We start from the raw sequence: 13,159 nt of genomic DNA on the forward strand, positions 1-13,159 counted from the left end.
AATACACTTCATTGAATCTGACTAGAATAATTTTATTTTCTGTCTCAGTTCTTGATTTGCAAGTATAACAAGGAAATATTTACATCAAATACAGATTGGAAAAACCAGAACTTAACCATAGTCAATCAACATGTCCCCAAAAAAATCAACATCTTAAATGTCCCACTTAACCAAAACAAGTGACAAACATCTCTTTTTTCTTTCAGAAAGAAAGCAAATCCCACCTTCCTTGCTCAGGCCAAATTCCTGCTGAAATCTGTAGAAGTGGGGGTAGCAGCAGAAGAGGGATAGCATGAGGGAAAACCTTAGCCCCCAGGACTGTAAAAACCTAAAAAATAAGGTCCTTTAATCGATATTTACCTTCTCAGTGCAGCCTTGTATTACAGTAGATGAAACAGGAAAAACCCTAGGAGAGACATGGCACCACAGACAGAGGATGTGTGGAGAGCATTTGTTTCTAAGTCACTGGGTAGCAAAGTCAGGCCCTGGCTGCATTTTAGAAAGAAGTAACACACACTGGAGCAAAGGTCCAAGTTGTATCCTTATTTCTCATCATTTTATCACTGATGCCTGTCAGCATCAGGATTGACCTGGTTCCTTTTTCTGAACCCTGTCACTGGGAACAGAGAGGGCGTTTGGCCTTGGGAATTGATTTGAAAAGCTCCAGTTCTGGAAGGAGCTGTGCTTTAGGGTGCAGTTCCCAGAAACAGTGCTGCTTGTTGTCTGGGTGTCTGTGCTCCATCTTGTCTTTTCCAGTTTGCCAGGGCAGAGTGCATGAGGTGCAGTCACAGTGTAGAGAACGTAGGAGATGGGTTTGTGTGCTGACAGTTCCCGGGAGACGATCCAGAAGCCCAAAGGTGTGGATGCTGCAAGGTGTCAGTTTTTTGTGCCTGGTTTGGTGTGGGGCTTCCCCAGCACAGGCCTGGAGAGAGAAAAGGGTTTGATTTACTTTGATGGGAAAGGAAGAGAAAGGCAATTAATGTGTGATGAGCTGATGATCTTGTTTAGCCTTGGTCTGCAGCCAGGGACCTGCAAGAGGAGGCTGCAAAGTGCTCCGAAATCTTCTCTGTGCTAATGAAGGATCTGCTGACATTTCAGGTAGTGACAGCCAGCAGAAGGATGTTTTTAAGATACACTGATGACCAATTCTTACACTAATTAAGAAAAAGGGGCTTTTTAAATTTGTCTCTGAGTTCTGTTGTAACCCAACCACTCTATCTATACAAAACTAAAGAGCTCTGCAGGTGTTTTTTCTCTGTAGGAACCGAACATCCTGGCAACAGGGATTGAGATAAGTGAAGAATGCAAACATTGTCCTAAGCAAGGCTGCCTGAAGAGCTCTTTGTTATCATTTCTCCCTTGGAAAGGCAGACAAGAATCAGAAGAGCACTGGCTATAAAAAATATCCGCCATAACAATGACAGGCTGTTCCCTTTTTCAGACAGGTAAAAAAAATGCCTTCTGTCTTAAAAAAGATTACCTTTCTTACTATAAGCCCCATGGATGTGTAACAAAGAACCTGAATTGATCTGATTTAAAAGATGCTCTGATTTGCAAAGAATGAGGCTCCAGAGCTGTGAACATGCTGTCCAAAACTTTCTTGGCAACCCAGCTTTTCCAAGCACTAGCCCAGCACTGGCTGCCTGGAGCAGTAGTGGGGATTTCTTGGTGGGTCCCTTGCCACAAGCCCCAGGATGCCCAAGGCTTGCAAAACTGCAGAAGTGGTTTCCTGCAGAGCAGGGAAGGTGAAGAAACCTGCTGCAAGGAGGTCTTTTTGCAGAAGGATAATGCACGTGGGCAAAAGCATTTCTTTTTCCAAACTGGCAAATTGCAATTCTCCTTGTGATGGTGTTTTCCTCGTGGCTCAGGATGATGGGTGGGTTGGGGTGGCAGGAGGGAAAGCATAAAAAAAATGTTCCTGAGTGCATAGAAACTGGGTTACTTTTAAGTCTGTTCCTGTCTGCAGTGCTGTTTCTCAGGAAAGTCATCCAAGTTTGCAGCAGCCTCCCTGCTGCTGTTCCTTAGTGCCTGTAGGGGAAATGGAGGCTTGACGCCATGGTGATGTTGGTCCAAAATGGTTCAGAGGGGGATTTGGGATGCAATAACTTGCATCTAATCCTTGGGCACACCTGAATGTCCAGTGATGAAATCAAATGAATGGTTTGGGGAGGGTAAGGAATGAAATACAGTCACCCCCAGGCTCAAGTTTGGAGTGGTGCATTGGGAGCACAGAAATGTGGTTAGTTATGAGCATTATGTGATGTGCAAAGTTTTTGGGCTACCACAAGCCCCTCCTGTCTTTCTGGCTTGTGTCTACTGCAGTGTCAGGGCTCCGTGATTTGAATTACATAAAAATAAAAAAAAAAGCAAACAAAACCATGGGAGAAGAGAACTGTCTTTGTTTTGCCTTTTAGTCATTACACAGACCCCTCCCATCAGGTGAAGAATTTTTAGGTTGCTTTTGGGCCCCCGCCTGCTGCTCTATCACCTGAAACTGATATGTTGCCAAATTTAAGAGAAAAACACCAATGCCTGTCACTTACTAACCTTTTACACCTGCATCTTCGTCTTCTGGTTCCTAAAATAAGAAAGAAAATAAGTAAGGAAATGTTTTAGTTCAAAGCTACCAAGTCACAGCTCAGTAAACAAACACTGCTGTGAGGTAGGGCTGATGTTCCCCAGCAGCTGATATCTTTGAGACTAATGATGGATAAACCAGGCTTATTTTGTAGGAAATCCATGCCAGGCAGTGGTGCTGCAGCTCATGTTCCCACAGTAATGCACTTGAATATTTTGATGAATTAAAATGTGAGGTGAGTAGCAGTAGCAGGGTCAGCCTGGGAACCCTGAGGGTGAATTATTTCTGCTGGCTGTCCCCAGGGACTTTGACACATTGCTGAAAATCCCTCAGCAGCATCTACAGGGGGTGGTGGTGAGTCTTACGTTGACAGAGCGTGATGGTGACGGCCAGGGCGATGAGGAGCAGGAGGCAGACACCTGCCAAGGGAACCCAGATGAGAAGATCACAGAAGAAATTCAGCTCATTCTCTGTACTGGTCTCTGCAGGAATGGAGAAGAGGAAAGGTTCATGAGGTGCTCACAGCTGGTCTTAAGGCCAGTTCTGCTGGAGCCAAGGGAGATGCCAAGGGCCCTGCCTGGCGTTCCACGAGGCTGGTGGTGAGGCAGAGGGCTTCCCCTGGGCCTGCAGGGATGTTCTTCATTAGTGCTGCTGCTCTCAGCATTTTCCTGGGCACTTGAAGGAGGACACATCGCCACACATTTTCTTGTGTTTCCTGATGAGGGTAAAACCAGCCCTAGCCCCCAAGGCTCTTCCCTTCCACCCCCTCAGCCCAGCATGCCCAGGCATGCTCATACTCTTAACCTTATCCTAAGCCTTTCCTAGCTGGGATGAAACGTTAGAGTTTAATCCTCCCAACTCTGATAAAGCTCCGTGGATTTTCAGTCTCTTCCTGTCCCAAAATGCCTGCACCATCCCCCTCAGTATCAGTGGACCAGAGCCCAGCTCTTCCCCTCTCCCTCCCTCCCTCCATCCAGATTACCTGGATCTGATGTCTCCAGGAAGGGATCCTTTTTGGTGATGTCATGCTGGGTGGTGGGTCTTGTTGTGGTGGGTGCCACTGTGGTGGTGACTATGAGTGAAAACAGATGAATTCAGCATGTAGGCAAATACAATAAAAAAAGCTCTCTCCTGCCCTTCTGCTCTCCTACCCCTGCCAGGGTATGGATGCTTCGGTATTCAGCTCCATGGGGACTTCACAGATCCAATTTTAGATTGGGACTCCTCCAAGGAGGGTCTCCCAGGAGCCAGTAAGGAGCTGTAGCCTCCTTATTTCTTGCTGTCTGCCACCATCCTCATAAGCACCCTGAGTTTTGGGACCTATGTGAGGTGAGGAAGGAGGGGTAGTGCTGGACTTTGCTTTGATGTTATCTCTTCAGAGCCATGTGTAGGATGGAGAAGTGGGGATGGGGAAGTGATGCTGGGTCTGCCCAATCACCTTTGCCTTTGGGCAGGAGCAATACCATGAGGAGAGATGGCAAGCAGGGAACCTTCAGCAGGAGCAGTGGGTTGGTCACAAGATGTTTTGGGGTTTGTAGGAGAGAAGACTGCTTAAACAAGGCACAGGCAGGAGGGCTTTTTGGCAGAGCTAAGCAAGGTTGGGTGGAGATGTTGCTGACCTGGGAAGAAGGCAGGCTGGCCAGGGCTGAAGTACAGCATTTGGTTGATATTCATGAGGCAGAAATAATTCCCCTCATCCTGCTGTGTGAAAGACTTCACTACCAACCGATAGATAGTGTTGTCTTTGCTGGCCTCAAAGCGTGTGGATGTTCTCTGATTCCCCTTGAAGGTGATCTTGGATAGGGAAGAGATGAAAACAATGAAGTGAAGGGTCCCACTCTTGTCCTGGTGGACCCAGAACATGCCACTGTCCTTCTTGTCAGTCTGACACTCCAGTTCCAGCCGCTGTCCCACCCGGAGCTGGGTGATGCCGTTGCGAAACCTGATCTTCATCTCATACATCTGGCCATGGATTCCGGGACAGCCTGGAGGAGAGAAATCCTTGCTGGAACTGCTTGGGAAGAGCCAATGATCCCTCTGGGAAAAATCTCCTGCTCTGTCCATGGGATGGAAATACAAATGCAAAGGGAGAAAGAACCATGGTGTCTGGATGACTGGAAGGTTTTGTTGGAGTCCTTGCTGGGATTGTGCATGGAGGGTGCTCAGCAATCAGCCATGTAGGCTTGCAAGATGGGTGCTGCCCTTCCAGCTGCCTTCTCAGGGACGTTACCCCTTCCCAGATTATCTGAAATGAATCTCTAAAAGCACTGATTGCTAAGCCCCCTTTTTCCCCCTTTCTCCTTCCCCTCCAGAACCACTTGTATGACCAGGCTCCTTTCCCGGTGCTCATGCTGCTGCAGCCACCCCTCCGTCTCCCCTTCGCTGGCTGAGGGGATGCCGCCTTTCCCTCCGCAATTACTGACCACATCTCAACGTCAGCTTTTTTGGTTTACTCCCACCCCCCACCCCCCTTTTAACTGCTTAGCCCAATTTCTTGGATTTGGTGGAAGAAGGGCCCATGCCCTTCCTGATAAAGGGGCTGCACCACCCTGTCCCCATACTCACAGAGTCCCAGAGCGAGCAGGAGGAGCAGGGCAGGAGACCCGTCCATCTTCTGCTGGGGGTGTCTGTCCTTGAAGACGGTGCAGTGCTGCTGAGATGATCGTTCTCTCTTGACTTTGGAGGCTGCATCTCACTTTGGGGAGGATGTGATGTCATCAAGACCCTCTTGGGCAAAGAGACGGTGCTCGGCATCTGCGGCAAAATGCAGCGCAAAAAAAGATTTCTGAAGAAATTAAATTCTAGGTTGAAATTTGGGCTCTTTTATCCTTGTCTGTTCTTACTCAAGGCTTTTGCCTCCATGAATTCCCTAGAGATCCAGAGTGCTGCTGCTCGTGCCTGAGGTAGGATCAGGTGCTCCAGCCTGCTGTCCCCCAGCCCTCTGGGGGTCTACAGCAGCTCCAGCTCCACAGAAGTCACGGACAAGTCCCATCCTTTGGCTGAAGGCCTCAGGTTGTGTTTCTTGTGAGGGATTCTGCATCCTTCCCTTAAGCACACTCAGAGGGTCTCATGTGGATGGCAGAGCCCAGAGTATTCTCATACCCAGCAACTGAGACACAGGTGTTTCATGGCATATATATACATATCATTTATCTCCAAGCACACGTGTTGCTGGCACACAGATGGTTTCTTCAGGTGTTTAATTGTTCTCTTTGCAATTCTTTGGTCAATTCATCTCTGCAATTGCTCAGCAAAAGCCACTTTGAGCAAGGCAGGTGGTCTGTCAGCTGAACATACCAAGAGCGCCCTGGGGTATGCTTTGCTTTTTCTTTGTTTTAACAACTTGTGGTTCTCTTCTCTAACCACAGGGTCTTCCGCCCTGCCAAGAAAACTCTTGTATGCATCAACAGAGAGGGCCCTTCCTGCTGCCTCTGGGTGACCACTGGCACATGGGGATGGGTGATGCTTCCTGGAGCTCTGCACATACAGTAAGAATAGTTTCACCAGACTGCGAGCGGCTGGGCTGGTGTTGGATTTATTTCTTTCTTCCAGGCTATCCTGTTGCTTGGGGATTTTTTTGTGTGAGGTTTGGTTTTTCTATTACCCCTTTGCAAAGAAAGCCTTTTAATCCGGTGTCTGTCAGACAACAGGTGCTGCTGACTTTGATGATGTTGCTGTTGGGACGGCTACTCAGAGCTGAGCTATGGACAATGGTTTAGGAACTGGGTTTATTTCACTGGGCTTCAAAGCCTGCTGAGTGAAGAAAGCTGCTGTTAGCCTGCTGAGATGTGTGAAATTCATACTTTCATGAGGCTGTGGTAGTTGTGGTGTCTACTTGAAATAGTAGATTTTGACAAAATAAAGGGTGAACAGGTTTCATACATTAAATAACGTTACAAGGATCTGGATCTCAAAATCCTGTCAAGCAAATATGAACATCAGACTTGAGCCAAATGACAACTTTTAGTGCTCCAGCCACCTCTGGATGAAACATCAAGTGATGCTACTTGCACAGGCTCATTCTGGTTCAGTGGGCAGTTTATTTACCTGATTCTAGCTACAGTTCATCCTCTCTTTATAATGGGATAAGCTGTTCTTGGGAAGTGCCCATCCTCACAGGCTGATGGAGGAATGTCAACAAGGAACTGAACTAGGGGCCTGCCTTGTAGTTGACTAGAGTTGAGTCTCATGCTTTTTCTCTTGCTCAGCTGAAGTGAGCTGGTTCCTGCCATTCATTGGGATTGTTGTTTGAGTCCTCCCCTCTCCATCACTATTACAACTCAGTGGCAGAAAATTGTATTTCAAAAGCATTTTCAAAAGCACAACCTTCTGGAGACCAAAATAGGAAAATTCCTCATTCCCCATTTTTTAGTTTGGTTCAAATGGAAGTGAATGTGTTGGTAAATGAGTATGGGTCAAAAATTTGTCAAGACTAGGTTCTCACTCTGCTGTAGAGCATGGATTCTTCACTACAGTATGTAGTGCATGTCCTCGGAGGTGTGGTGATGGATGTGCTGGGAGAATTTGTACAATGAAAGGATCCTCCAGGAAGGGCTACTTCCTTTCTCAGTAGGGATATCTCACTTCTTTCTTGTCTCTGATAAATGATGAATTTTACTATGAATCAATCCATGGTACTAAACTGGCGCCCAGGGATTCCCCTCCTGTGCATAGAGGAGACCTTGGTCCTTGCTGCTCACAGTTTGAGCTGGTTTCCATGCAAGGCCACCATTTCCTTTGTCACATTCATGCTTTGCATCACAGCTCAGAGGCTTTCTTTTTCTCTTCATACACTTATTAGCTGAAGCACTTTGTGGCTCACCAGTACACAGAAGATATCAACAGTCCCTCCCTGCCTCTTCTGACGCTTTCCCATTGTGCTGGGCAAGGGTGATGTTGGGGACTCACAGCAGATGGCTTTGGGGGAAGCTGCTCCTTTCTGCCACCTGCAACACTCTGGTAATGAATATACCCTTTAAAGGCAAGGCAAAAGCTCACTGTCAGTGGAGAGATATAGCTGCAAGAGGGCTGTCACACATCTACAATGCTGTTTCTATTTCACACGGGAACAAATAAGAAAAATTAAAGCAGTTGCAGTGGCAATTATTTGATTAAGGAAGGCTCCAGGACACAAGCAGGGCCTCCAGAAAAAAGTTCTACTTTAAAATCAACATTTGTAGAAATAATTTAGGTCAGTTCACGTAAGTGTAACACTGATGACCAATTCCAAAACTTGAAGGAGAAGGTGGTTAATCAGATTAATTAAGAAATCTCCTTGTCTTTAGCAATCCCTGCCTTGGCTGTTTGTTCTCTAGACAGTATTTTACAATAGATTGTTTACTGAGGACCTAAACCAAATCAGTGAACACCAGCATTAATAACATGTTTTATTAAAAATTTGTGTTTTAATGCCTCAGTTATCATATGACTAAGGAAGAAGAAAAAAACACTCGGACAACCAGTTACTTCTGCAGAGCATCATATAAAAGAAGTCAGGAGAACAGACAGGTTGATTAGACAGTAAAGGATAAATTCTTTTTTCTCCCAAACTTACCAATAAGTTTCATTTTACTCATAGCTAAGGTTGCAGGGCTCTGAGAACTCCAACCTAAGGTGCTTGTGACCAAGGTTTATCTTTATATACTAAGGCCAGCCTAGGTCTTTGTTTAATTAATGTCAAATAATTAGCAGAAGAAGAAAGGAACAAGGAGAAAAGAGAGAAAATCATGCAGGGAAAAGACAGAGCAAGAGGGATCCATCTGATTTTGAACCAGGCTTGGCAGGAGACGAATTTAGGATTCCTTCTCTGTGCTTGCTTACACCCATTTGACAGAGAGGGCATGGGAAATGAGAGGGAGCTGGAGGAGATGCTGAGGTTTGGATATGTTTGACTTCTTAGTCATTTGGTGGAACGATCTCAGGGACTTTTCAAGGGGTAAGAAACTCTTCAGTTTCTTGGTGTCAGTAATACCAGACATCGCGTGGTGTCCCTCAGGACATGGGAGTCGCGCTGCGGCGGCCGGTGAACACAGAAGGGCCCCAAAATGACTGTGCTCTGTCAGGTCCATTGTTCTGCTGCCCACGGTGTCTCCTCATAGTGCTCCCCAAGGATGTCCAATTGCCAAGCAATGATGCTGCATGTGCTGTTTGATTCCTGCAAGTGATCAGTGATGGTAACTCGGGAGGTGACACCGGACTGTGTTTGCTGCAGCACTGCTGACTCTTCCTGTTGTAAACCTTTGAAGGATTGCATTGAAACTTTCCATTCCTCTTTCACAAGGAGGAATGGAAAATTTTAATGAAGATTTCAAAATTTAGTTGCAAATCATGAGCTTTTTTTTTTTTTCCTTCAAACAGAGGAAAAAATAAAATGTTGAGACTCCAGCACACGGTCCTTCCGGTGTGAAGTGAAGCTGTGGTTTATGAGCAACTTGCTGCCCCCCTTTTTCTTTGCAAAGCTTTGCAGCACCAAAGGGGTTTGCAGAATGTCAAGTGAAACTGTCACACAATAGATACTCACACTCTGTGTTTCCACTGCAGCCATGTGTTTCCAATTCAGTGGTCAGTACTGCCCACTCTTCTGGGTACTCTGACATGTACACGTCACACAGCTTAAAATCCAGAAGGCAAACCACAAACATTCCCGTGCTCCCACCTCTTTGTGGTGTAGCCCTTTAACTGATCACTGGGCTGAAAATCTCCAGCTGGTACCTCAGCTGGAAGTGTGATAGAAAAAGTCCTGGATGTGTTATGAGTTTTCCTTGCAGAGGCTTCCCACACCTTCTCTTTTGATGCTGCAGAGCTCCTTTGTGCAGGCATTCGGTAAATCAGGAATTTGTGATGGCACCTTTTGGGGACTGGGTGACAATTTACTCTGCCAGTGCCCCAGCTGGAGTTAACAGTGGACAGGCTGGTTTTCTGCTGCTCCAATCTCCAAAATACCACAGAGATTCAGCCCAGAACTGCAAAAGACCTAAAGTTTTTCTAACTGTATATAGACTTCCCTTAAGAAAACAAAAATCATCTGTTTGAGTCCAGTGTATAATACTTTTGTCTTAACAGTTCCAGTAGTCTTTACTTGGTGAACTGGGCTCATCTTCTCCTTTCCAATTTCCAGAATTGAATTTCTGTTGGGTTCAAGACACTGTTTGATTGTTGTCCTCTGATTTCAGGCCCCTTCCAGGGTCTCATAGCCTTGGTGTTATCCCCACAGCCTTGGGAGCTGATTTCTCCTGTCACCATCAATCCAGAGTCTTGTAATGTCCTTCCTTGCTGCACACTAACCTTCTTCCCTGAAGACCTTGGGCTGGAAATCCTGGTGGAGATAACTCAGGGAGTTTCTGGGTACATCTGTGTGGTGCAGGAGGACTTTCCCAGAAAAGGGTTTTGCTGTGCATCTTTACTGTTAAAACCTTTGAGAAGGAAATTCAATTTCCATAGCAGAATGAAGGAAGGGTTCCCATTTCCTTTCTCCATGTCTCCTGCTGGCAGTGCAGGCACTATGGAAACACATGACTTGCTTGAGGTTACTTGCTTCGTCCATTCTGTGGTCCTGCTGGCTCATACAACTTATTTCTACTCAATTTTGCATTTATTTGAAAAGAAACCCCAACCCCTGCTGTTGAATTAGACCTGTAAGATGCAACTCTGAGCCATAACACCTTATTCAAAAGGGACAGAGGGGAGGAGGGATGGCTGCATCAAAGGGCAGCAGCTGGATCTTTCAGAGACTGGGCAATACAGGGGCAGGTGAAATTTGGAGTAGGTGATTGTGAAGTGATCCACTCAAGGAAAACCAGTCCTGGCTTTCCTATAAAATCAGGAGTCAAATTCAGGGGTGAAAATTTGGGTTAAGACAAGTACTACCGTGGGAACATCAACTCATTGCCCATCAGGAAAAGCAAATGGGATGTTACCAGGTAGGAATGAAATGGGGTATAAAACAGAGAACACAGACAGCTTTGTCATTGTATGGTCCAGTGGTCCAGTCCATGGCCAATGCATGGTCCAATGCAATGTATAAATCCTTGAATGCTGTGTCTTGGTATCACCCTTCATGTCACAGAGAGGACTCAAAAAAGAAGTAGTAGAACAAGAAAAGGTTCAGAGCAGGGCAAAATGTAGGATCAGAGGTCTCTGATGGGTTTTGCGTGGCAGACTAGGATTCTTTGGTCTGAAAAAAATTATTTAAGTGGCTAAACACTAAAGGTTTCCAGAACTGTGAGTGACTGGGAGAGAGTGGAGAGGGATTGATTATTCCCTGCCTTTTCCAATACAGACAGTAAGGGGCAGCAAATGATGAAGTCATTCTTCACCCAGTGATGTCCCCAACAAAGGACACTGGGGATGCAGAGCCTGGACAAGTGCTTGGAAGAGAAATTCACTGTGGGTTACTCAATAGACAGCAACAGGCTCAGGAAATCTATTTAGTTAAAAATAGACTGAATATTAAAGGAGAGCATCATATATGATTGTCTTGTCATTATTCCTCAGCTATTTGCTCATAGCCAATGTTGGAGACAGAAAAGTTGTCTGGATGAACCTTTGCTCTGAGCCAAACCAGTCATTTTTATATTCTTAACTGTGAGATCTCATTTCAATGTGTCATGTTAAGGAAGCCATTTGTTACAAATCTCCACATCCATTTCCTCTGAAACACTATTAATTTTTCAATTATCTCATTCTTTAATGCAGAACACTTACATCTCCCTTAGCTGTTGACCCTGCACAAGGACATTTATCTCGACAATGGATCCTGCAGTTCTCCACAGCTGTCCCAACATCTCTGTCCTCTGCACTGTGGATAGTGAGAGAAAAAGGGCAGGGTCCAACTCTTCCATGTGGTTACCACTGCATAGAGAAAGAAACTGTGTTCTGGGTGTGTTTACACGCAGGATACAGGAGATACACACACATGAACTGCCTGTGGCTTTCCAACCTGCGTGTCCAGTTCGTGTGAGCTGGAAGATGATGGGTTGGAGATGGTTTGAGCTTCATGTGGCTCCAGCCTTTCAGCACCTGGCCCTGTAGGGCCTGTGTCCACATCCCTCTGTGCTTGTGGTGGGACAGAGCTCTTTCCACAGCCCTTTGGGACTCTCCCTTCCTCACTTTACAGCCAGCAGGGGCAAAGGGGCTGTATCATCAGCTCTGCATGGCGTCTCCACCCATAAATGGCACCACTGAGGATGCTTATGGCCATCTTTAGTACATCACTCCCCTTCATCCCCCCACAGGGAGCACTGGAGCAATTCCATGGTTACCTGGGACCTCAAGCAAGACACCTTTGGGGTTGGGAGTAGACAGAGAAGGAAGGTGAGTTCTTCCTTTCTCTATTTTACACTCCAGAGCATCCTGGATTTCTCAACCTTGGAAGAGGAATAAGGACCGGGAAAGATGTTTGACCCTGGGCAACTACCTCAATTTGTGTGCCAGCTTCAGTAAAACAAGGAGAGACCCAGGTATGGGGACCAGGGGAATATAAAATCCCTGTCCCCAGGAATACTTAGTCTCAATTATTTTTGAAGAGATTGATAGGAAATATCCCAGCTTGAATTTTGCATTCAGTATTGATGTTAAGGCATAATGTTTTGAAGCCCCGCAGCTGGGTGTCAGTGCAGCCCTGCACCTCTCCCTGAGACATCAGTTAGCAAGTTGACCTCGTGCTTGTGCTGGACAAGGATTGCACCTTGAGCTTTGCTGAGGAACAGCAGCAGTTCTGCCTATGACCCTGCCCCCAGCAGCTCAGTAGCTCCTCCCTGGTGTACCTGCAGAGAGCTCAGATGTTGACAGAACAAGGGGAAATGGACTCAGGTTGAGCCAAGGGAGGTTCAGGTCGGATAGTAGGAAAAATTTCTTCACTGAAGGAGTGGTTAGGAATTGGAACGGGCTGCCCAGGGCAGTGGTGAAGTCACCATCACTGTTAGTGTTCCAGAAACAAGTAGACGTGGAACTTTGTGATGCAGCATTGAAGTATTCAGTTGAAGGTTGGACTCGATGATCTTGGGGTTTTTTTCCAACCTAAACGATTCTATTATTCTCTTGTGATATATAAATAATTGTGATTCGTGAACAAATGGGTGATTATATCAAAATAAAACAAATGGATTGTAAAACTTAATTATACCCCCATAAAGAAATAAAACAGACTCTTACAAGGTCAAGAGGCCTAAAACCTCCTTACTATCCTAAGAATAAAATATAGTAGAACCTTAAATCTTTAGGCGTCTGTTCGTCCAAGAATGCATGAATTATGACTGGTTGTAGAGATAACCCTTTCAGCTTTAGCTGTAAGAAACCCATATATTAAATACTTAGCAAAAACCTGTAGAACGTATATGTATATGATATAATTAATATGCATGAAGTAGCTAAGATAAATACTAAATGTACCCTGTAGTAGGGGTGTGCAGATTTGGGAAACTGGTCCCATTTCTGTCACCCAGCTGGCTGCTTGCTTTTACCATATAATAAACTATTATTCGAAACTTACAGAAACTCGAGACTTTGTTTATCACACTCTGATTGTATGATTGTATGATGCTATGATTCTCTGGCACGGTGGGACTCGGCTGTGGTTTCTGC

General features: G+C 45.7%; 1 protein-coding gene across 1 annotated transcript; it reads right to left on the minus strand.

Annotated features, from left to right (window-relative positions):
• Window positions 1-46: 46 nt before the first annotated feature.
• LOC135413591 (T-cell surface glycoprotein CD8 alpha chain-like) lies at window positions 47-5,256 on the minus strand. Its single transcript, XM_064653504.1, has 6 exons — window positions 5,144-5,256; window positions 4,198-4,563; window positions 3,561-3,650; window positions 2,944-3,060; window positions 2,548-2,578; window positions 47-922 (listed from the first exon to the last, which is right to left on the minus strand). The coding sequence occupies exons 1-6, from the start codon at window positions 5,187-5,189 to the stop codon at window positions 877-879; spliced, it is 696 nt and encodes a 231-aa protein (XP_064509574.1). The 5' UTR covers window positions 5,190-5,256; the 3' UTR covers window positions 47-876.
• Window positions 5,257-13,159: the final 7,903 nt, after the last annotated feature.

The sequence above is a fragment of the Pseudopipra pipra genome, chromosome 4, assembly GCF_036250125.1.
Source record: "Pseudopipra pipra isolate bDixPip1 chromosome 4, bDixPip1.hap1, whole genome shotgun sequence".
NCBI classification, from domain to species: Eukaryota; Metazoa; Chordata; class Aves; order Passeriformes; family Pipridae; genus Pseudopipra; species Pseudopipra pipra.